Source organism: Poromitra crassiceps, assembly GCF_964638095.1.
Source record: "Poromitra crassiceps genome assembly, chromosome: 1".
Classification (NCBI taxonomy): domain Eukaryota; kingdom Metazoa; phylum Chordata; class Actinopteri; order Beryciformes; family Melamphaidae; genus Poromitra; species Poromitra crassiceps.
In genome coordinates, this window is record NC_139623.1 from 53,672,517 (window position 1) to 53,697,991 (window position 25,475).

Here is a 25,475-nt window from a genome sequence, read left to right on the forward strand (position 1 = left end):
ACTATTGGGCGGCCAATGTTAGGGCTTTAATGTTTTGGCGGCAAGCAACCCCTGGCAATCTAATTCTCGGTGGCCCCCTGTGGCTAAAAATAGAGGCGAGCTCTATTGCAAACTCCTCCTTGCCAGCCATGTTGTTTTCTAATCTAGAGAGGCCGGGGGCTTTGGCAAATTTGAGTTTTGTTGTGAAAAACTGTGTCAGAATAGGCCAGGTTAGGAATGTTTTGAATGTACCAGATGTTTCTGTCACAATTTCACACAATGTGTGTCCAGTGATCGCACAGCTCATCGATCACAGACGAATATAGGTACAGTTGGTCTGTGTGGGAAAGCCCACAAAATGTTATACGGCTGCTGCGCGAGTGGGTTAAACCCACCCTATATCTCAATGGGGTGACTCACCAAAGGATGGTGCTGCGGCTCTAAACTACAGGATTGGGGATTCTAGAGTAGGTACATAGACGTCTGTTCAGATGTGCGTTTACTGCGGTGGTTGAATCCCTTGATCGTGTCTGCCTGGGCTGAGCTAGCAGCTAAATGCTAATTATGCTGAATGGGGAGAACGGGAGATTTACGCCACCCTGACCACACCCCCAACCAGCTACCCCAGCGTCTCTGACGAGACAAAGACTGCCTCCATAGCAGGCAGCGCTGCCGCATGAAGTCGCAGTTGCCCTGCCCCACAATCACTTGGTGCTGCAGCTTGATTGGCTGTCATGCTGTCTTTACCTTTGAAAATTTGAATTTGGTCCCTCCTCTCGCGGCTGTTGTCGCTCTCGTCGTGTTGCCAGGTATCGCAGCATGTTTTGGAAGGCGATGACAGACACATCCAATGAACACAATGAATGGGCATACTGCCACTTCTTCAAGTTCTGGTGTGCATCGGCCCGTGGGACAAAAAACTGGCAATGCAGTAGTGTCGCATAGCCAGACCTATCTCCACATTTTCGTTTTTGGAGAAAGTAATGCATTATCTGGATTAGGAACTCTATACTGTATAATTATTGTTTTGGAAATTGTAATCCCTTACATTACTAGTTACTGGGAAAGTAATAAAATCATAGTAACGTTTTTACTTTACTGGCTATATCCAAATTATTATACGGTCTATGAGGCAGACACATGCAGATAGACAGACAGACAGACAGACAGACATATTTAGCCTTGATGACACACGCACGCACACACACATATCATTACCAGCCTTGCTGTCACAGCTGGTGTTATATGTATACAGTATTTGAATAAGTGCTCATGGTGTCTTACTTGAGGAAACGGCTGAGGTACTGGCGGCTGCAGGCAGACCAGGAGAAGACACCGTTGTGACCGGCCAGTGTGGGAGACATGATGTTGCCCTCAGACTTCTTACAGACGTTCCCCTCGCCATCATGGACCATTCCAAAACTATAGGGAACCAACAAGGGAATACTGCAAAATTATAGGGAATCAACAAACTTAACACATTCACTGCCAGCCGTTTTTCAATACTGTAGTTAGCTTCTGCCAGAGGGTTTTTTTGAGGATTCTGGCTCATCTTTCAAGAGCCGAGGATTCGTTTCTGTTAGGATTTTGTGAACACACAATATCTCAAAAGAACTAATAGAATGTGTGCTTTCTCTGTCTAAAAGAGTTAGTTTGTAGAGTTAGTAGTTATGTAAGCATTAGCAGTTGAATACAGCATGGTTTCAGCGTCTGAAAATTTATTCTGAGATAAACGGCTTTTTGTGAAATTCGATAGAACAGTCACTTTAACCATTCATTTTTGGCATCAGTAAGACGTCAGACATCTAAACAATAGTTTTGAACAGTAATTTCCTCCATAACAGCAGGAAACACCCCTCTCCTTCAAACTCCTTCAAACTCCTCCCTCCGTGTGTGTTCTTCTTGGCTGCAGCGGGCGTGTCACAAGCTCGTTTCTGTTGCTGCTGTAACCTCGCGTCACCAGGCTCACTGCTTTGCTGCTGCTGTGCCTGTCTGCTGGCGGCCGCTGGGCAAGGTGGATGGGCTCGCTCGTTTCTTGGGGTTCTGAGAGCTTTGATGAAGCTTTTGCGATTCTGGTCTTATTTATGCTGCGTGTTTCAAAGTGTGTTCCACCCGTAATCTATTATGCAAATTTGCAAAACCCCACCGCCAGCTCCCAAGCGCGAAAGCGTTTTCGCCAATCCATTTTCATGAGAATGGCTTCCTCACACTGCTTTTTGCTTGCCTTCCTCTAGAATGGAGAGCACTGTCGCCACTTAGTGGGTCGGTGGAATGGGTTGTACACGTTCGGTGGCTCCAATATTTTTATAGGAGACGTGGGGGGCATTGATCCACGTAGCACCGTCAAATTTTTATTTTATTTTTTTTGACGTCTCAACTCGTCATTGGCAGTCAACCGTTGGATTTTTTTTGACGAGTCAACTCGCCATTGGCAGTGAACGTGTTAAGAATGCTGCCCACCCAACACTTTAGTCACAACTCTCTCTCTCTCTCTCTCTCTCTCTCTCTCTCACACACACACACACACACTGTATGTATATGTATACATACAGTATATATATATATACACTGTATGTATATCAGGGCTTACAATTCAATTTGCAAACTGGGGGTGAATTCCCCCTTTATGTTCTTCAGATAGGGGGGATTTATAGACTTTGGGGGGATTTTTTCAGCCGATACGATAACCGGTAAATATCTGCTTCTCCTGTCCGATAACAGATACGATAACCAATAATAATTTCACATTTGTCTTTACTTAACCTGTAGTTTATGTGTGTGTGTGTGTGTGTGTGTGTGTGTGTGTGTGTGTGTGTGTGTGTGTGTGTGTGTGTGTGTGTGTGTGTGTGTGTGTGAAGGCTTAAAAAGAAGCAGCATTAGTGCATTACTGAGTCTATGTTCTGGGCTATATAGCCTTTAGGGAATAAATATTGTTCCACAGATTGAACATGCTGTTTAGATGGCTGGGTTAAGCAAAGTGCATTGGTAAATTTATTATTAATAGCTTAGTTGTATAAGCGAGGGAAAAAGATCGGATCGGATTGATATCGGTATACTCAATACAGATACTCAAGGTTGTGGTATCCGTGTCGGATCGGATATGGAAAAAGTGGTATCGTGCCATCCCTAGTTTGATGTAGTGAGCTGCTGTTTGGATGTTACTGGCGGTGATTGTTGGTACCTGATTTGAGGTGATTGTATTATTTTGTTTCCTGTATTTCAGAACCACACAAAAGAAAATGCACAAACCTTTCACTAGTTCCTATCAGCCTCCAAACAATGAACGGCATGTTTCTTTATTCTTAGTTAGATTGAATTCAAATGAGCCATGGCGTGGTTTGAAAGCAGGAAGGCTGCTATGTCTTATTAATCACATTAATGTTTGTTAGAATAGTGTTAGCTCAAATGCTAATGTTAAACAGTACACATACTGATTGGATGGAGAATGCTAACGCCATTAGCGCCATGTTCAGGGATGTAGTAAAATAAAAACACTGATTTGGGTGATCTAACCTAGTTTGTTAGTGGATTATTCAAGCTTTCTAGTCAACTACGGTGCATTTGTTAGTTTGTATTCGTCCAGAAACATCCGCCTATTTTTTGGCATGTTTCAAGCACATTTTAAACACATTCTTCTTTGTATGTCCAAAGAGAAGAGGACCAAACACATCTCTTGTGAGACTGATAGAAACTTCTCACTTGTGTCCAGACTCATGGGTGATGGTGAAACACATCTCTTCTGAGACTGACAGAAACCTTACTTGTGTCCAGACTCATGGTGAGACTGACAGAAACCTTACTTGTGTCCAGACTAAGGTGACCAGATTTCTCAAATGAAAATTGGGGACATTTTGTGGTCTGCTAGGGGGGCCCAGGGGGGGCTGTGCCCCCCCTGCTTTTAGAAAATTGTGTACATTTTACAGTAAAATGCATAAATCTGGTGCACTTTGAGAGCAAAAGTAAGAGGCTAGATCTATGAAGAACTTTGTGATTTTGAAACAATTGAAAAAGAAGCAGTTTACAATGGTTACTAGTTATCACATTTTACCACAAATTAGACAGCCTAGGTATGGGAAATAGGCTACTGGTGTATTGTGTAGAGTGGCAGGAACATAGAGAGGGACAACTTCTCTCTTTGACCTCACCAACTGGTGGATAATTTATTTCCACAAAACAAAAACATTACAGTAGTGATTTATTACCTCAGTAAACACTTTCCTTGAGTTTAGGGTGTCGCTCACCAGTTTCAAGTATTCAATGGCCACATGACCATATTAACTGCTAATTTAATATTAAATGCTGACAAAATAATTAAAAAAATCATGTTAATACTAAAAGGCAATTTTAATGATTAAAATTGTAATCTAGAGATAAATATGACCTATTGTGTTAATTTAAACCAGGGGTTATCAAAGTTTTGATGGCTGAAGGCCAATTTAGGGAACAGTAGGCTAATGACTAGATAACAATGATCCATCACCAATTATGTTAAAAATTGACATTTTTTTCAATGGAGTTTGGTGTACATAAAAACGTTACTGACTTCTCTGCAAAAACGTTTTGAGTTAGTTACTGCACTTACTTACCAGATAGTTTTACTGTACTTTTAACTATTCAAAACAACTGGGATGGATAACCCGCTGAATGGGGTCCGGTAAACAAGGACGGTAGCAAAAGCAGCAAGCAGACGCCGCCTCTCGTTCGCCACCTCTGGGGCTTCGGTTGCGGGCGGCTGGGTCCTGGGAAAACCACGGAAGGGAGAACATCTACTCTGTGATCTACTCTGTCACACACAGGCAGCACTTTGCACAACGTGCACAACGACAGGCTTTTGTGGTGCCGCAAATGCTCTGTTATCGAAGTTTCTTGCCAGTATTATTATTTGACTTTGTGGCCAAAATCGGGGACATTTTCGGGGACAGCTCCAGCCGGGGACAGAGCACCGAAATCGGGGACTGTCCCCGAAAATCGGGGACGTCTGGTCACCCTAGTCCAGACTCATGGTGAGACTGACAGAAACCTTACTTGTGTCCAGACTCATGGGCGATGGTGAGACTGACAGAAACCTTACTTGTGTCCAGACTCATGGGCAATGGTGAGACTGACAGAAACCTTACTTGTGTCCAGACTAGGGGTGTCACGATAGTAGTTAAATAGGATACCCCCTATCAAGATGAAAGAGAAAAATCAATTTTTTTAAATGGGCGTGTCTAGGACACCCTACGTCATCAAAAGGGGCGTGGCTTCTTTTTGTGCAAAAGTCAATTTTTCAGTACTTCCCCAAAGTACACTTCCTCTTTTTACCTTGTGTTTAAAACCCATTATGTGCAAAGTCCATTTTTCAGTTTATCCTATAGGGCTCTTCCTCTTTTTACCTTGTGTTTAAAACCATTATGTGCAAAATGCTTTAATTCAGTACTTCCCCAAAGTACACTTCTGCATTTCCCCCATATCACCTTGACCAGTTTGTAGTTTTTTTTTTCGCTATTTAATTATCATCCCATATCAGCAGCTCGCAGCAGCACCATATGAGGCAACAATTTTTTGATCTCGGCCAAATGCAATTTGACCCATTTAGCAACTACTAAAATAGCCTAATATTTCTTCACACCGCTGAACATTTCACAATCTCAACCAATCTCTGACTCACCCCACCCCAGGTTGTCCCTCCCATCCCATCTCACCCCCAACACCAACGACAGATTCCACTGCTTGTTGATGTTTTCTCTGACTCACCCGGCCCCCAGGTTCCCCTTCCCAGCCCCTCCCCACGTTTTATTCGTCTATTACCACGGCCTGTATACAGCTTGGCAAAGCTGTCTGCACAATCACTTCCGTTTTAAATAAACTTGTTTGTTTTTTTTGACCGTCAGGTGGGCGTTCCCGGCAGCACGTAACGCCCCTTGAAAGCTACGAATAGCGGCGAGATCAGGTGGGCGTTCCCGGCAGCACGTAACGCCCCTTGAAAGCTATGATTAGCTGCGAGTGAGCGCACAGTTTTTTCCTCCCATGCCCCTTATATCCTTTGCATGCCTATATTTATATTGCCTATATAATAGCCTATATTTTTTATTTTTTTGTCCACCATTCAAATATTCCATAATTGCATGTTGTGCAGGCTATCTTATACTAATATATCGATAAAAGTTAGGCATAGCAAAGCATTCTGGGTATTCCCAAGGCTATTCTGTAGATTCCCTACGCGCAACACACACCCACTCTCTCACACACACACACACACACACACACACACACACACACAGACACACACATATTCACAGCCAGCCACAAACATAGCGCGCATTAGATTGTGGGCAGGTTTTCTCATTGAAACAACCCAGTTTCTCCATCTCAGACCACATCCCAGATCATCTGTGATATATGTTTTTCCCCATGTTTTTCCCACTCCGGATCCAATTGTGATGTAACATCATCATGATGATTTTGATAGGCTATAAACCTATTAAGCTTTGAATTCAATTTGATCAATACAGATTGAGGTGGAGTGAATAGCTACAGACTGTTTTTCAATTGAATTGAAAACGATTGAATACAGACTATGGTGTATGACTATGCCGTTTGCCCGTCTCTCAACCAGAGCAGAGTTTCCCAGCATGCACTAGTGTGTTTCAACACTGTGTTTTTGGAGATTACTTATGTGCTACGTTAGTTATGTTATATGGCAGTAAAATGCCACTGAATGACCAAATTGATTTATCTTGATTTTTGATTTAACACCAGCGTTAGTTTGTTGTTTATAACATGGCTATATTCATAGCGTTTATATCTCGGATGCGTTATTATATTTACTGGCTATGGTTATTTCGAACCCCACATAGGTTACGCCAACCTATGTGCCCTATCAGAGTTCGTTACGTTGCACTAGTCTTCCTCCCCGTGACGAGTTGGATACAATAAACAAAACAACATGATAGCAGCAGCTGCATCACTATACGTGTGAGCGTAAGTATTAATGGTTTGCAACTTGTTTGTGTTGTACAGCATTTGGTTCAAACATATGGTGACATTGAATCAGTGTTAGCTTAGCGATAGCTAGCTAGCATACACTACGATCTGTGAATAGAATTGGCCTGGCCTTGCCATTTCTAACTAGATAGTTTTCTCGAATTGATATAACTTTACAGTAGCATGGACCCCTATCGTTATGACAACCCAGACCCCAGATATCCGTGACCTACGGGTATTATTTCAAAATATGGAATATGGAATATGGAACGTGAACAAACATCTTAGTTTTATGTATCTGTTATGTGATTGGACCCATTGTTTTTATTTTTCGTATTTTTATATGATTATTTTAATAGTTACTAACTATTAATAGTAACTAACTAGTCCTCCACACAGTATTGGCTATTATATAATAATATATAATAATATAATAATCTTTGTAATACAATTGCTATAAAATTAAAATGTATATCACACTTATAATATGCCAACAATAATAGCACCAGTCTAAATAACATAACTTAATTCAACTTTGCCTCTCCTACCCTCCCCTCTCCTCTCCTCTCCTCTCCTCTTCTCTCCTCTCCTCTTCTCTCCTCACCTCTTCTCTCCTCTCCTCACCTCACCTCTCCTCCTCCCCCCTCCCCCCTCTTCTCCTCCCCTCCCCTCTCCTCTCCTCACCTCTCGTCTCCTCTCGTCTCCTCACCTCTCCCCTCTTCCCTCTCTTCTCCTCTCCTTACAAGCCTATAGATGAGGGATTTCAGACAATGTTACAATATTGTCAACAAAAATAGTACCAGTCTAAATAACATAACTTAATTCAACTTTTGCCTCTCCTCTCTTCTTGCTTAACATACACAAATAGTGTAGTAGCCGTACCGTACCGCACTGCAGCTGCTACCATTACGTATGTCTAATGTTTAATTGTATGTCTAATAAGATACATGCTATTTGCACCTGTATGTCAAATACGTCGAATTTAAAATGTTTAAGCACGTCTAATGTATGCACATGACATGTCCACCTATGTGCAGTGAATATGCCACTGTCTCAGACTTGTCTTATCACTATACTGCCTTATTGCTTATTGTTGCTTATTGTTGCTTATTGCTTATTGCCTTATTGCTTATTGTTTTTGCACTCACGCCTTGCTATATTTGTACTATGTTGTAAAAGGAGTCCACAGCTCCCCTCCCCCCTCCTCTCTCCTCTCCTCTCTCCCATCCTCTCTCCTCTTCCCCTCTCCTCTCCTCTCTCCTCCTCCCCTCTCTCCTCCTCTCCTCGTCTCCTCTCCAGGAGGGTGATTGAGGTGAAATTTGGATCCAGACCCAGTTCCAAATTCGAAAAATAATCAATAATGTAACGTTATGTCTCGAAAGACAAGAGCTATGTAGCCTACTTTAAATCAGATCACTCCGGTGCACAAACATACATTGTCTGATAAAGTTTTACAAATCAATTAATTTGGTTGTCAACCACCGTTAAACGAAACTTTTGGGAGTAGTCGATGACTACTAAAATGCAGAAGTAGTTGTATCGATAAAGACTCTGATCATTAAACAGTCTCGAAAGTGGGGTCAATATCAATCTAGAATCTAGAAGTCAATCGATTACTAGTTTTGGGAGGAAGAGAAACCATGAAACTTTTTATCGTTACTTTACATACTAATTTGATGAATGATGGTATCTGTCTTTTTATTGTGTAAAAATGGTATGAGTCTCTTTTGAATCTGTCTCTTTTATCCTTATGTTGTGATGAGGAGGAGGAGTTAGGTCTAGGGGAGGGCGTGGCGTAGGGATATGGGAGGAGATCATCAAAAACGGCGCTGACCGGAATTTGTTAGAGAACAAATGTGAACAAATGTGAACAAAAAAGTAAGATGGAGGGCGTGGCTTTTTAAAAATTGGGTCCTGTTAAACGTTCGGCTAAATCGCCCCTCCCCATCATCCGTAAAATGTGGGCGGTTATGTCCATGGTGTATTTCTCGCCGTAGGTTTGTTGTATTTGATCTATTGTGGCCAGGATGTCTGCCTTCTTCAAAGATCTTCTAGGGATGGTTTGAATTATGCCGATATCATCAGGTAACGGTGCGATAGCAGCTGCCTCATCACAGTCCTCAGGATTCCTTTCTGTATTGCCATCTACAGCTACAGCTGCAGTAGCAGGGCAAGGAGGCCTACGAAAACCCTGAATGAGTGTCGTTTGAGTCGTTTGCTTTCGCTTCATTGTGTACCTATCAAATACGGCATCTCCTCCCCTGAGCAACTGTTTTGGGTGGCAACAAGCAACGTCACAGTTACGTCACGCTCGTCATGTTCGAGTCGGCTCGACGGAAGCCCCTAGGGTCCAAAAGTCCCCGCTTTGTAACACATAGCACACAGGGTGAATTTTTCTTTTTTCTTTTTTTCTTTCTCATAAATCTCACTTGAGATTTTATATGTGGGTATGTGTTTTCAAAACACATTAAATTAACACACAGTACAAGTTCCAAGTTTTAGGTTTAGTTTAGTTTATTTACAGTATTTACAGTATTTTCAGGTTTTGAATAATAATACTTAACAATTAACAATACTTTGAATATATTATACAATTGTATTTACTATATATATATATATATATTGTCTGTATTTTTTTTTTTGATAAAAAAATATAGTCCTCATTACAATGTCTGATCTGGGTCACATCCAATGTGCCAAGTCTGGCTATACACCAGTGATAACAAGGTCCTCGTTACAAGGACTGATCTGGGTCACACCAAATGTGCCAAGTCTGGCTACGCCAGTGATAACAAGGTGGTAACAACCCAAAGTGTGTTGACCAAAATTTTACCAAAATTATTGAGAAAATTGCATTACATGTTGAATTTGTGGTAATTTGTGTCAGTATAACATACATTTGTTTGATACATCTGTGAATCATTGAATCCCAATGAAGTATGTACCTTGTACAGGATGTACACATACAATATGAAAGAGTGTCTATTTTGAAAAGTGTGTGTGAAAGGAATATATCGTCGGTGTCGGGCCAGGACCTCGAATGTCACTTTTTTCACTTTCTTACTTTTTGTCATGAATCAATGCCATTGGTCACCCTTCACGTCTCTGTGTGGTTTTTAACAAATGCAACGAATGGAAAAGCATTAAAACGAGCTTGTGAGTAAATCTCGTAACGCCATTCGCCCTCAATCTGTCAGTCAAACCTCGAAATCCCCCCCCTACCTCCGTGTGTACCCCCCCACGCAGGACACTAAACCCGGAAAAGACACACGGCAGACGCGCTGTGTATTTCTCATATCGTTTTGACTCATCCTGGCTTCCTCTGACGTTAATATATCAATCAAATGTTTTCCAGTTATTCCTAGGCTGCAAACTTGTTTTAACATGCAAATCGGAGTGCTTTCTGACGAGAATAAAGTAACGTTAACGTTACGTTATGTCAGACTATTTCTCACCCCATGCGAAAGCCCCAAATCGGCCATGAGAGGCGAGGGGCAATCCTGCTGATCCTGCGCGCGCGCCCGCGGCCTGGAGCTTGGGGGCTCGTGCATGAGGATGCGGCTGCCTCCCGCTTGACTGGCCATGAGAAAGCGCTTCCAAGTCGGACTGATAATATAAACAACATCATTTGAGCTTATCCAGGTCAGATATTTATAAAGTAATGACACATTCAGCGGGAAACTAACTATAATTAAGACATGTGCCAACTTTGACGACATTTGGTTCAGTAGTTTAAGAGCAAACAGGTTTTTTTTACTTCCTGAAAAGTTTCTGTTTTGGAGATTCGAGGTCCTGGAACGACAGCAGCGATATGTACAGTTATAGGCAGTTACGTATATATGAGAGGGGTCAATGTGTGGGTGTGTGTGTTTCAAAAACACATTAAAGCTAAATTAATTGACATTAAGACCTGTTAGATTTGACTTGACTTGACTTTATTTAAAACTTTAACATGCTGTACATTTGTTTTTGATAAGCTGGGCAAAACAATCATCTATACTTTATAGTTAATATATAGCTAAATCTACATTGCAAAAGCATTACTTGCTTTGCTTAACCAATTTACCAATTTAATTTACCACAATATTTATGACAATGCTTGTGAGCACCACACCTTGCCTCAGGCCCGCTTAGACACTATCCTTGACAATATCCTTTCTTCCCCATCCGAGGTCAGGGGCAGGTAGAGTGTGTTCAGTTAAATACAGACTGTATAGTGTGAGGGGCAGAATGATAAACAAAGTTGTATCATACACACAATGGACAATACTCATATAATTTCCCCCGGTCATTACCGACCTGACTGATAATAGCATTTTGTTTGTCTTATATTGATAGTGCTTGATTCAGTTATATTATATCCAGTTTTTTATTCCGGTTGAAGATTTCACAACCTCAATCTTGTTACTTTTGTACATCAGTACAGAGTACTGACTAACAGTTCATCATAGTTCTCAAAGTCAAATGTAAAAATAACTTTAAAACATTTCAACAAGTCAGAACATGAAAAGTTCTGACAGAGTTCTACAGATTATTACACGCTACATATTATTTATGTACCATAACACGTCTTGTGCAGCATAACATGCTGACACCACTTGTCATAAACTGTTTACTGTTTAAACATTGTTTCTAAGCCTGACAAACACAATGCTGACGCATCAAGAGGTACAGAAAATCATTGACGCAGCCAACTGATATGTAGGCTTGTATGTATGTATGACACACTTACAATCACCTGAAATTACACATTGGGTAATTAGTACCGCAAATCACATGCCATTACCAATATTGTAACACATTTACACATAGTGGCTGACATTAGTGGTACAGACGAGCCTTGCAGGCACCAGGATAAGGGTTTGGTATACAAATCTGACAATCTGCGTTCATTCAATCACAGTTCATGCATGTTCACATTGAATTCACATGAATTTCACTCAAGTGCATGTGTAAATTCACTGTGTAGAAATTGTTAGAAATGGTCAAAGTTACAACTGATCCAAATTATGTTTTGAAGCAAATAGCAAATGGTGGAACTAAAGTTACTTCTGTGTAGTAATCACTACTTCTGGATATTGGATGTTGGATATTTTGCATGAGAGAACGCCAAATTAGTGTGTAAAGTAACGATAAAAAGTTTCATGGTTTCTCTTCCTCCCAAAACTAGTAATCGATTGACTTCTAGATTCTAGATTGATATTGACCCCACTTTCGAGACTGTTTAATGATCAGAGTCTTTATCGATACAACTACTTCTGCATTTTAGTAGTCATCGACTACTCCCAAAAGTTTCGTTTAACGGTGGTTGACAACCAAATTAATTGATTTGTAAAACTTTATTAGACAATCAATGTATGTTTGTGCACCGGAGTGATCTGATTTAAAGTAGGCTACATAGCTCTTGTCTTTCGAGACATAACGTTACATTATTGATTATTTTTCGAATTTGGAACTGGGTCTGGATCCAAATGTCACCTCAATCACCCTCCTGGAGAGGAGACAAGGAGAGGAGTGGAGAGGGGAGGAGGAGAGAGGAGAGGAGAGGGGAAGAGGAGAGAGGATGGGAGAGAGGAGAGGAGAGAGGAGGGGGGAGGGGAGCTGTGGACTCCGTTTACAACATAGTACAAATATAGCAAGGCGTGAGTGCAAAAACAATAAGCAATAAGGCAATAAGCAATAAGCAATAAGCAACAATAAGCAACAATAAGCAATAAGGCAGTATAGTGATAAGACAAGTCTGAGACAGTGGCATATTCACTGCACATAGGTGCACATGTCATGTGCATACATTAGACGTGCTTAAACATTTTAAATTCGACGTATTTGACATACAGGTGCAAATAGCATGTATCTTATTAGACATACAATTAAACATTAGACATACGTAATGGTAGCAGCTGCAGTGCGGTACGGTACGGCTACTACACTATTTGTGTATGTTAAGCAAGAAGAGAGGAGAGGCAAAAGTTGAATTAAGTTATGTTATTTAGACTGGTACTATTTTTGTTGACAATATTGTAACATTGTCTGAAATCCCTCATCTATAGGCTTGTAAGGAGAGGAGAAGAGAGGGAAGAGGGGAGAGGTGAGGAGACGAGAGGAGACTAGAGGTGAGGAGAGGGGAGGGGAGGAGAAGAGGGGGGAGGGGGGAGGAGGAGAGGTGAGGAGAGGAGAGAAGAGGTGAGGAGAGGAGAGGAGAGGAGAGAAGAGGAGAGGAGAGGAGAAGAGAGGGGAGGGTAGGAGAGGCAAAGTTGAATTAAGTTATGTTATTTAGACTGGTGCTATTATTGTTGGCATATTATAAGTGTGATATACATTTTAATTTTATAGCAATTGTATTACAAAGATTATTATATTATTATATATTATTATATAATAACCAATACTGTGTGGAGGACTAGTTAGTTACTATTAATAGTTAGTAACTATTAAAATAATCATATAAAAATACGAAAAATAAAAACAATGGGTCCAATCACATAACAGATACATAAAACTAAGATGTTTGTTCACGTTCCATATTCCATATTCCATATTTTGAAATAATACCCGTAGGTCACGGATATCCGGGGTCTGGGTTGTCATAACGATAGGGGTCCATGCTACTGTAAAGTTATATCAATTCGAGAAAACTAGCTAGTTAGAAATGGCAAGGCCAGGCCAATTCTATTCACAGATCGTAGTGTATGCTAGCTAGCTATCGCTAAGCTAACACTGATTCAATGTCACCATATGTTTGAACCAAATGCTGTACAACACAAACAAGTTGCAAACCATTAATACTTACGCTCACACGTATAGTGATGCAGCTGCTGCTATCATGTTGTTTTGTTTATTGTATCCAACTCGTCACGGGGAGGAAGACTAGTGCAACGTAACGAACTCTGATAGGGCACATAGGTTGGCGTAACCTATGTGGGGTTCGAAATAACCATAGCCAGTAAATATAATAACGCATCCGAGATATAAACGCTATGAATATAGCCATGTTATAAACAACAAACTAACGCTGGTGTTAAATCAAAAATCAAGATAAATCAATTTGGTCATTCAGTGGCATTTTACTGCCATATAACATAACTAACGTAGCACATAAGTAATCTCCAAAAACACAGTGTTGAAACACACTAGTGCATGCTGGGAAACTCTGCTCTGGTTGAGAGACGGGCAAACGGCATAGTCATACACCATAGTCTGTATTCAATCGTTTTCAATTCAATTGAAAAACAGTCTGTAGCTATTCACTCCACCTCAATCTGTATTGATCAAATTTAATTCAAAGCTTAATAGGTTTATAGCCTATCAAAATCATCATGATGATGTTACATCACAATTGGATCCGGAGTGGGAAAAACATGGGGAAAAACATATATCACAGATGATCTGGGATGTGGTCTGAGATGGAGAAACTGGGTTGTTTCAATGAGAAAACCTGCCCACAATCTAACGCGCGCTATGTTTGTGGCTGGCTGTGAATATGTGTGTGTCTGTGTGTGTGTGTGTGTGTGTGTGTGTGTGTGTGTGTGTGTGAGAGTGGTTGTGTGTTGCGCGTAGGGAATCTACAGAATAGCCTTGGGAATACCCAGAATGCTTTGCTATGCCTAACTTTTATCGATATATTAGTATAAGATAGCCTGCACAACATGCAATTATGGAATATTTGAATGGTGGACAAAAAAATAAAAAATAAAAAATATAGGCTATTATATAGGCAATATAAATATAGGCATGCAAAGGATATAAGGGGCATGGGAGGAAAAAACTGTGCGCTCACTCGCAGCTAATCATAGCTTTCAAGGGGCGTTACGTGCTGCCGGGAACGCCCACCTGATCTCGCCGCTATTCGTAGCTTTCAAGGGGCGTTACGTGCTGCCGGGAACGCCCACCTGACGGTCAAAAAAAACAAACAAGTTTATTTAAAACGGAAGTGATTGTGCAGACAGCTTTGCCAAGCTGTATACAGGCCATGGTAATAGACGAATAAAACGTGGGGAGGGGCTGGGAAGGGGAACCTGGGGGCCGGGTGAGTCAGAGAAAACATCAACAAGCAGTGGAATCTGTCGTTGGTGTTGGGGGTGAGATGGGATGGGAGGGACAACCTGGGGTGGGGTGAGTCAGAGATTGGTTGAGATTGTGAAATGTTCAGCGGTGTGAAGAAATATTAGGCTATTTTAGTAGTTGCTAAATGGGTCAAATTGCATTTGGCCGAGATCAAAAAATTGTTGCCTCATATGGTGCTGCTGCGAGCTGCTGATATGGGATGATAATTAAATAGCGGAAAAAAAACTACAAACTGGTCAAGGTGATATGGGGGAAATGCAGAAGTGTACTTTGGGGAAGTACTGAATTAAAGCATTTTGCAGATAATGGTTTTAAACACAAGGTAAAAAGAGGAAACGCCCTATAGGATAAACTGAAAAATGGACTTTGCACATAATGGGTTTTAAACACAGGGCAAAACAAATGCAGAAGTGTACTTTGGGGAAGTACTGAATTAAAGCATTTTGCACATAATGGTTTTAAACACAAGGTAAAAAGAGGAAGAGCCCTATAGGATAAACTGAAAAATGGACTTTGCACATAATGGGTTTTAAACACAAGGTAAAAAGAGAAAGTGTACTTTGGGGAAGTACTGAAAAATGGACTTTTGCACAAAAAGAAGCCACGCCCCTTTTGATGACGTAGGGTGTCCTAGACACGCCCACCTAAAAAAAATTGATTTTTCTCTTTCATCTTGATAGGGGGTATCCTATTTAACGACTCACGATATTTCGTCGCACGATATATCGCCATATCGAAACGTCACGATATGCGTATCGTCAGAAAAAAATTATATCGTAAATTTTTTTTTGTTTGTTTTTGCTCCTGAATAATAATAGAACAAATTTAGCAGAATCAACATGCATGAGTGAGGGGGTAGATTACTACTGGCATGGCAAAACAGCTCAAGGGGTACATAAGATTACATAAGTTTAGGGACCATTGAGCATGAGTTATTTAAGAAATAGATTGTATACTTTATTTTTCTTTCACCATGCAACAAACATTTAGTTTGTGACAGTGTGACACATTCTATTGCAAGAGAAGCATTGTCTTCCATGTTGTTTTATAGTTATTATAATAACAATTTCCAAAAACAGCATTTGTTTTGTATTTTGTGTATTTCAAATGAAAGACTATTTTTCCAGTATTTTCCCAGGGCTCCCTTGAAAAGAGGTTTAGATTTCAACGGGACTCACATGGTTAAATAAATGATAAATAAATACATAAAAATTATTTACTTTTGTTAAAAAGAATATTGTTAAAATATCGTATCGTATCGTAATCGTGAACCCAATATCGTGTATCGTATCGACTGACAGAAACCTTACTTGTGTCCAGACTCATGGTGAGACTGACAGAAACCTTACTTGTGTCCAGACTCATGGTGAGACTGACAGAAACCTTACTTGTGTCCAGACTCATGGTGAGACTGACAGAAACCTTACGTGTGTCCAGACTCATGGGCGATGGTGAGACTGACAGAAACCTTACTTGTGTCCAGACTCATGGGCGATGGTGAGACTGACAGAAACCTTACTTGTGTCCAGACTCATGGTGAGACTGACAGAAACCTTACTTGTGTCCAGACTCATGGGCGATGGTGAAAGACTGACAGAAAGCTCTTACTTGTGTCCAGACTCATGGGCGATGGTGAAAGCCAGGCCCAGTCCTGTGTCTTCATTAATGGTACAGCTGCGGTACTTGCTGCACATTCCGCTAATTGGAGCGAAACCTGCATGGTGAGACAACCGCAGCCATTTCACATTAACTGTAACACAAAATACAAAAACGGGGAACCGTAAGACAGGAGTTTGCTTGTGGCTTTGCCCTGTTTTGTAGAGTCAGGGTATTAAATTACATTTGTATTATTAGCTACTGTGGCAGATAGCCAACCTATACTGAATCAGTCTACGTTAATTTAAAGACCCCCTGAAGTCAAACATCATTTTTTCTTCTTGTTCCTTTAGTTGGATGTTTGAGCTTCACTGTGCAGAATGATGTCTGTGCAGAGTTTGTGGACTTTTTTTTAATTAGGGAGAAGGAGTATTGTGTCATTTTAAGGATTTTAACTAGATAATTAAACCTTTGTGTGTGGGGAAAAAGCATATCAGACACAAATTATTCAGAGTATTTTACAAACATCTTAAAACATGACTTTAGGGGGTCCTTAAACAGGCGTGTGTGATTATGAAACCACTTGACAAAGTGTTTAATTTAAAGTTATAATCTTCAAAGATTCTCATATAAATGAATGTCTGTTAAGTCACTATCTATCGCAGACTGAGTTAACACAATGTTGATTGAGCCTATGGCCCATTGATGGAAGCCGTGCATTTTCAGTATTGCAGCATTTATGAACTTGGTGTCTGTGGTGACACAGGGTGGGCGGAGCTAACACAATAGACTCACTCTGTAGGTTACTGTAGGTTCACAGGGTGGGCGGAGCTAACACAATAGACTCTGTAGGTTACTGTAGGCTCACAGAGTGGGCGGAGCTAAGACAATAGACTCACTCTGCAGGTTACTGTAGGTTCACAGGGTGGGTGGAGCTAACACAATAGACTCACTCTGTAGGTTACTGTAGGTTCACAGGGTGGGTGGAGCTAACACAATAGACTCACTCTGTAGGTTACTGTAGGTTCACAGGGTGGGCGGAGCTAAGACAATAGACTCACTCTGCAGGTTACTGTAGGTTCACAGGGTGGGTGGAGCTAACACAATAGACTCACTCTGTAGGTTACTGTAGGTTCACAGGGTGGGCGGAGCTAACACAATAGACTCACTCTGCAGGTTACTGTAGGTTCACAGGGTGGGCGGAGCTAACACAATAGACTCACTCTGTAGGTTACTGTAGGTTCACAGGGTGGGCGTAGCTAACACAATAGACTCACTCTGCAGGTTACTGTAGGTTCACAGGGTGGGCGGAGCTAACACAATAGACTCACTCTGCAGGTTACTGTAGGTTCACAGGGTGGGCGGAGCTAACACAATAGACTCACTCTGTAGGTTACTGTAGGTTCACAGGGTGGGCGTAGCTAACACAATAGACTCACTCTGTAGGTTACTGTAGGTTCCTGACAACTCTTGTGTGAAGTAGGATAACAAGCTATTTTTTTCTGGACTCTGCTAGTATCATGGTGGTTACTATAGAGCTCAACAGTCACATGACTTTTCGTGACATTTCCCGCCCCGTAAGTTCCCCATTCATTTTCTCCATAGACATTAAAAAAAATCCTTATATAACGAGTTTTAAGGCTGGAACAAAGCCGACCCGTGACCTACTGAATCATGAGTGACCATAAAACATTTGGTTTGAGGAAGAACAAAAAATAACAACGGGTAAAAAATTCCTTTTTGCACTCTCTATGACTATTTGGGCTCTATCGTCGCAAAGGCGGTAATTTTGCATTAACGCCCGTTTTGCACTGGAATAGCCCTAATAATAACCAAAGCCCTAATTGTGCGTGTCTGCCCGCTGCGCTTGGTGTCATCTCACGCAAAGCCTCCATATAGGCGTCTATGTCCAAAACAGTATTCACAGGTGTGAGATCATGTCCACCCCCCTTAAACGCCACAGTGTCACGTCTGTGACAGCAGCTTCTTTCTTGAAGAAAATGGCAATTGGTGCATCTCTAGTTATCTAGGCAATGTTGAATTCTATTAGTGAACAAATAGGTAACATGTAACATCACGTTAGCATTATATTCACCGAATCGTGCTTCAAACGGCCCAAAAAATGTGTGTCCGCGTGTGTCGGCCTGGCCTGCATGGTATCTAATGCCCGGCCTGAATGATGGTCCCAGTCTGCCCCTGGCCTACACCTAACACCACAGACCTGTATGGACGGGAATTATGTAGCCTAATACAGAGGCGGTCCTAGGCATCTGGAGGCTCCAGGCCAAGCCACGAAGGAGGCCCCTACCGGTGGCGCCCCGAAGGGGCGCCGCAGAAAAAAAATTAGACCTTTTTTGGACGTATTTTTGCCATATTTAGAGGCTGTTTGAAGTTACATCCCCCCTCAGATTCAATGGGCATGACCCTCTGCATCCTCTCTCATTCTCTTTGTGAATCTTGTAATCTTTATATCTTTGTCACTTGTCATCTTTATATCTTTATCTTTGTCACTTGTAATCTTCATAATCATATCTTTGTCATCTTTATATCTTTATCACTTGTAATCTTCATAATCATATCTTTATCTTTGTCACTTGTCATCTTTATACAGTAAACCAAATATAGATCACTCATTCAACTCAACATCAATCTACAAATAAACATCAATGTGTAAATAATAAGTAAACAATAAGGCACTCGCACAATACAAAGAAACATCAATAACTCAAATGAAGGCACTACCAGTGGACAGCGAACGGGCACTGCAATTTAGCATGAACAAGGAGCCACATGGCGGACGAATCCACCGCATGTAGAACACAGTATAAACATCATTCGACACAGACAACAACAAATAATAACACTCACTTGTTCCTTGGACCCACAGCAACATATAACAACAAAAAACCCCAGCAACTGGATCAGCAAAACTACCAATAGAGTCCACTCTGTAAACATTAGCAAAGCTCTTCGACCAGCAGCGCACTTTCTACTCTCTAACCAGCAGCGCACTTTCTACTTTCACTTTCATGCAGTTAAGTTTCGTTTCTGCTCTGCTGGCTGCTGGTCTCCTGCGGCATCAGAGGAAGGGGGGGGAATGGGCATGTCTGGACTAGTCCTTCGTCACAGATGCAGTTTTAGCATGGACTCGGGAGATACTAAAAAATAAATGCTCTGGTCTGCGAGGCCCTCTAGTGGACTAGGCTCCAGGCGGCTGCCTGTTCGGCCTGGTTCAAGGACCGCCTCTGGCCTAATAAAACCATAACAAACAAATTCTCATTTTCAAATCAAGGTGTGTTTTTTCTGCAATGTAGGCTATAGTTGAAAAAAGAGGCAGGGGAGTGTGTGCGCGCGCAAGGTTTTGGAGAGAGAGAGGGAGATCCATGCCATGCGTAATGTATCCAAGCGAGGATTTCCTGCACTTCGCGGAGAATACTGCGTGCGCTCAAGCGCAGTTGGGTTTTTTGCGCTAAGACCTGCTATTAGGTGGCGTTAAAATTGAGAGCACCCAAGGACATTTTTCCTAAAACATTGCGCGGGAAAGCCCGGTTTGGCATGGGCGACGCCCAAACCTGTGTTTACGCTCGGAACCTGGCGCTGATATCTTGGCCAGAGTGCAAAATGACACTTGCGGATGGCAGACGATAGCATTTGAGGCACGCAAAGGCCAGTATTTAGCACCGACACGCCTGGGCCACGCCTGCACCTGTGTGCGTTTAGATTCCAATGCAAAACTGGATGGTGGAGGCAGATGATAGCCGCAAGGAAGATAGCATAAAAGGTGCGCAAACGGCTGCGCAAACGATAGCGCCCTACGACGATAGGGCCCTTTATCTCTTTATGTCTCTGTGTCCACACACACACACACACACGGCATCCCTGGCCCAGAGTCACGTCATTCTCTGTAACGGACATTACTCCCTGAAGTGGAGTCCTCATAATTAACGTGCGATATTTAACAGGAGGAGGCAGATTATGAAATAATTGGTTATGAAATAACGGGCTAAACATTAAGTACCTTAGGTACCTTGTACCTTAGGGAATCAGACAGACCTAAAGACTGCCCCCCCCACGCGCACGCATGCACCCACCCCCTACACACACTCTCTCTCTCTCTCTCTCTCTCTCTCTCTCTCACACACTCACACACACACACACACACACACACACACACACACACACACACACACACACACAAACACCTTTGAACTAGGATTTCACAGCAAAAACTGCGGCTAATTATAGCTGACAACACTTTGAAGTCAAAACTAAAGTCATGTTTGGAGGTAGCATGTGTGTGTGTGTGAGAGAGAGAGAGAGAGAGAGAGAGAGAGAGAGAGAGAGACTGTGTGTGTGTGTGTGTGTGTGTGTGTGTGTGTGTGTGTGTGTGTGTATGTGTGTGTGTGTGTGTGTGTGTGTGTGTGTGTGTGTGTGGTGTGAAACTCTGGGACACAAAATGGAAGTTTTTCTCACAGTGTGGGAGACAACAATGTGTCATTACCACAAACAAGCTGTTAGTCTGTTAGAATGGTGTACAATCACAGTGACTGGGAGAGTCAGTGTATGTAAAGCAGCAGAGCCTGAATACAGTATATTGTAGCGTTCCTGGTATTTAAGAGACAGAGGCTTCTTGCTGGTACAGGGTTCTTTATTCTCAGTTAGTCATATCACAACTCTAGGCGGTTGCTACGCCATAGCTAGCTAGCTGCTTCTCCTTAGGCGGTCACCGGAGACTGACTCCACGCATGCTCTCCCCCCGGAAGCGTTCCCACAACCTAGTGTTCCCCCTCGGTAACACTCCCACACATCAGTTCCTAGCTGCAATCTAGACACTTCTGTTGCACACCACATTACATGTAATACCTGGATTACCTGGATCGCTACATACTCCCCGCCCAACAATAAGTCAACGCCCACGTTGACACCCACAACCCACACATATCCCCCCTGTACCAAAACACAATAACTTTTCTTTTTTTCCTTAACACACTTTTTTAAACACATTCCCCAGGCCTTTTTTTACCTTTCTCCAACATTTTCCATTCCCCAACAATACCCCATGCCATGTACATTTTTCTTTTCTTTACAAACATTTCCCAAAACCACCACCATCCTCCATTTTTTTTTTTTTTTACTCAAAGTCCCCCAAGTGTCCCACAGCCCTCACACGCACCACAGTAGCTTCGCACATCCTCCTTTTGTCTGCCCCAGTAGCAATGTCCACGGATGCGGTTGAGTGTCTCTTGGGGCCCAAAATGACTGGATCCAGGGCCCTTGTGCGCCCCCTTAAGTGCCAATTTTTGCAGGTAACTGGGTACAACCATCTGTCTCCTCACCTCCCCGGGCCCTGTCCTCCCCAACAGCCCATCCTCGTCCAGACGCAGCTCGGCAAACAAGCTCCACAGTCCCTTCGTGGCACCGGAACACAGGGAAATCTCTCCCACAGGGGGCCGGCGTCCGGCCGCTACCCACTCGTACACCGGACCGATATCCGCATCCTCCCTTTGTCTGCGTTTCCACTCACCCACGTCGACATCCTTGATGGTCGCTCTGTCGTCCTCCAGATCCACATCTGGACAGTCCTCCTCGTCTTCCTCCACCTCCTGCACTCGGTCGTCCTCCCGCCCCCCTTCCCCAGGGGGCGGCGTGTTCAGGACAGCAGGGGGAACACAACCGGCCTCGATCTCCACCTCGGCTTTCCGCACAGCAACCGTGGGGTGCGCAGTGCAGTTTCGGGCTAAGTGCTCAGGCGAATGGCAAGTCCAGCAGAGTCTCACCTGCCCGCCGCCTGCACGTCTCTCCTCTCCCGCTGTCCTCCGGTCCCCGACAGCCCCTCGACACTCTCTGGCCAGGTGTCCAATCGCACCGCATGCCCAGCAGGCTCCCTGCTGTCCATGTTGTTGTCCCGCGTACCTGGTCTGTTCCCCGGGACCGCTGCGACACCCTCTTGCCAAGTGCCCCGGTCTCCCACATGTCCAACACAGTCTCCCCTGCGGCTCCGCGTGGGGCCCGTGCTCAACTGTGACGCGGTATATACAGTGATGTTATTGACATTTGGTTGCTCCCCTGGAGCGGTGGGAGGGTGGCCCATCTGGACTACTGGCCCCCCTTCAAATGTCAATGTGCTTTTTCCTAGGTCTACTGTGCATTTGTTCAGCGTTAAGTAGTCTTCCCCCAGGATGCAGGGCCCCGCCATTTCTACCACCCACACCGGAAAGTCCACTGTCTGTCCCCCCACTGTTATCATTACGTGTCCCCTCCCCCTCATTGGCATCAACTCACCGGATACTGTTCTTAGCAGCTGTGCTGTTGGCTGCTCCAGGCGCGTCCCCTCGGGCATCATGTTGACGTTCACCAGCGTTGCCGTACACCCCGTGTCCACCAGGGCGGCGCAGTATCTCCCCTGTAGGTAGACTGGAACATGGCAGCCGTTCATCGCGCGCGGCCCGTTCTGCATGCTGACAGCTCCGGCGATGTCGTCTACTTCGGGGGAAGGCGGAGCGGGATGTCGATGGGCTCCCTCCCGCGATGTGGTGGCTACGGGGAATATGACATCGGGGACCCGTCTCGCCCCTTCTAGACGGGCCCCGTGTCGTTTCCCTGGTTCCACGCTCCTCCGCGGCACTCTCTGGCCCGATGTCCGGGGCGTCCACATGTCCAGCAGCGCATGGCCGCGGGCCCCCTGTGCCAGGTATTGTCTCGTGGGGTGGGCTGCAGGGTCGCGCTTCGGAGCAGTTGTTCTTTCAACTGCTGCACCGACTCGGACAGTTCTCTCACCATGTTGCCTTGTTCCGCCAACGCCATCTTCCACGCTGGCTCTTCTTGCAGCGGGCTCTCCGCCGCCATTCCCACCACGAGGGCGGCTCCCCCCATGCCGCTGCTCACGGCCCAACCCTCCACTGTCTCTCTTTCAAGCGCCAACTCCAGCGCCACCCCCAGTGTCTTTGGCCGTTTCAGCATTACCTGATCGCTTAGACTTCGCGGCACGATTGCCTGGATAAAGTAGTTTCTGGCCAACTCATCCAGCGATTCTGGCGGCAGCCGGCTGTATACGCGCCGGCTGAGGATCTCAATGTCTGTTGCCAGTGCCCGCAGCGACTCCCCCGGTCGTCTACGCCTGTTACACAGTTCCGCAACCACAATGCCTTTCTCCTCGCATTGGCCGAAGCGCCTCCTCAGGGCCGCCATCACCGCATCCAAGTCTTTTATATCGGCCATCACCGCCACGCACGTTATAGCTTCACCCTCGAGGGACATCACAAGATGGCTGGCTCTTTCCTCTCTCGACCAGCCATTCATGTCCGCTGCCACGTTAAACATTGTGCAATATGGCTCCCACTCGCCTTTACCGTTGTATTTCGGCGGAGTCACTTCCTTCTTGTTTCGGCGGGCGCCGTTCCGCGCCGCCTCGATCCGCACCACTTCCCCGTCACTGGCCCGCAGGCTAGCCTCGCTGGGCCGCGGAATAGCCTCAATGGCTACGGCGACAATGTCGTCTGGCTCGGCCTTCACTCCTCTTCGGACGCCTGGCTGTCTGCCTCGGCTCTTTCCCTTCCCGCTTCCCGCTTGATTCTTCTCCGCTCTTTCTTCAGGAACTTGTTCACCATCTCGCCGACTACGGAGGCAATATTCACCGCTTAACTTCTGACACCAATTGTAGCGTTCCTGGTATTTAAGAGACAGAGGCTTCTTGCTGGTACAGGGTTCTTTATTCTCAGTTAGTCATATCACAACTCTAGGCGGTTGCTACGCCATAGCTAGCTAGCTGCTTCTCCTTAGGCGGTCACCGGAGACTGAGGCCCAATTCCAATCCGCCCCCTTACTGCCTCAAGCCCTTAGAGGCGCGTTCACGTGAAGGGAGTCCCACAGTGAAATCGCAAAGTGAATGAGGGCTCGGAGTGAGCCCTTTCTGCCCCCTTACCGTAAGGGAGCAGCTATGGCCACTTACGGAAAGGGAATTGCCCACAATGCATAGCGTTGTGACGTATAAAACGGGGAAGGCTGCAAATATCTGTCAAAAAAATAAAACAACACGCGCGAAACGAACGGGGTGTTTGCGAGTGCGCTGGAATGCCTTAATTGACAATGAAACATTACATTAATAGGGATTTCAGATTAGACAAAAATATTATATCAGAGGAATGCAAGTAGTTATTTTACACAATCCTAGAATAATCATCGATCATTTCTATTACAATTGCAATCCACAACTTTTTTGATGAATGAGAAATAGTTTTACCGAATCTGTAGGCTATTGTACAGTATTGACATTGTGTATAATGTTGGGTGACATGTCATTATTATGCTTATTTTAATTATAATTACACATGTTGCAGATTGCAGATTTTGCAGTAGGCTACATTTATTTTTAAATGACCTGTTGTCCAGAGCCTGGATGAGAACAGACTCATCAGGGAGTCTATTCCTCAAAGCGTCTTGACAATAAACAATATATAGCGAACCCCAAACGTGCCAGAGTCAACATCATATTGTCAAGTGCAAAGGGTTCTGCTGTCCCAATCCTCTTATTTATCCAATGTGGATCCCTTCCACACTTGATGACTCAACCACTTTCAGATGGCGGCCATTAGAGGGACTGAGGGTTCAGGGCTTGAGTGTTTAGGGGGCGGATTGGAATTGGGCCTGACTCCACGCATGCTCTCCCCCCGGAAGCGTTCCCACAACCTAGTGTTCCCCCTCGGTAACACTCCCACACATCAGTTCCTAGCTGCAATCTAGACACTTCTGTTGCACACCACATTACATGTAATACCTGGATTACCTGGATCGCTACAATATTATTATGTTTTGCATTTTCTGAAGCTAGATCAGAATCAGAATCACTTTTATTACCACAATATGCAATATTA

General features: G+C 43.8%; 1 protein-coding gene across 1 annotated transcript in view; it reads right to left on the reverse strand.

The window, feature by feature from the left end:
• The window catches only part of adamts16 (ADAM metallopeptidase with thrombospondin type 1 motif, 16), a gene marked incomplete at both ends in the record, with an annotated part of 179,072 nt that overhangs the window by 72,670 nt on the left and 80,927 nt on the right, over positions 1-25,475 (reverse strand). The window contains 2 exons of the mRNA XM_083648904.1: positions 1,264-1,401; positions 16,618-16,723. Of these exons, the coding sequence (XP_083505030.1) occupies positions 1,264-1,401; positions 16,618-16,723 (244 nt within the window). The remainder of the gene's footprint in view (positions 1-1,263; positions 1,402-16,617; positions 16,724-25,475) is intronic.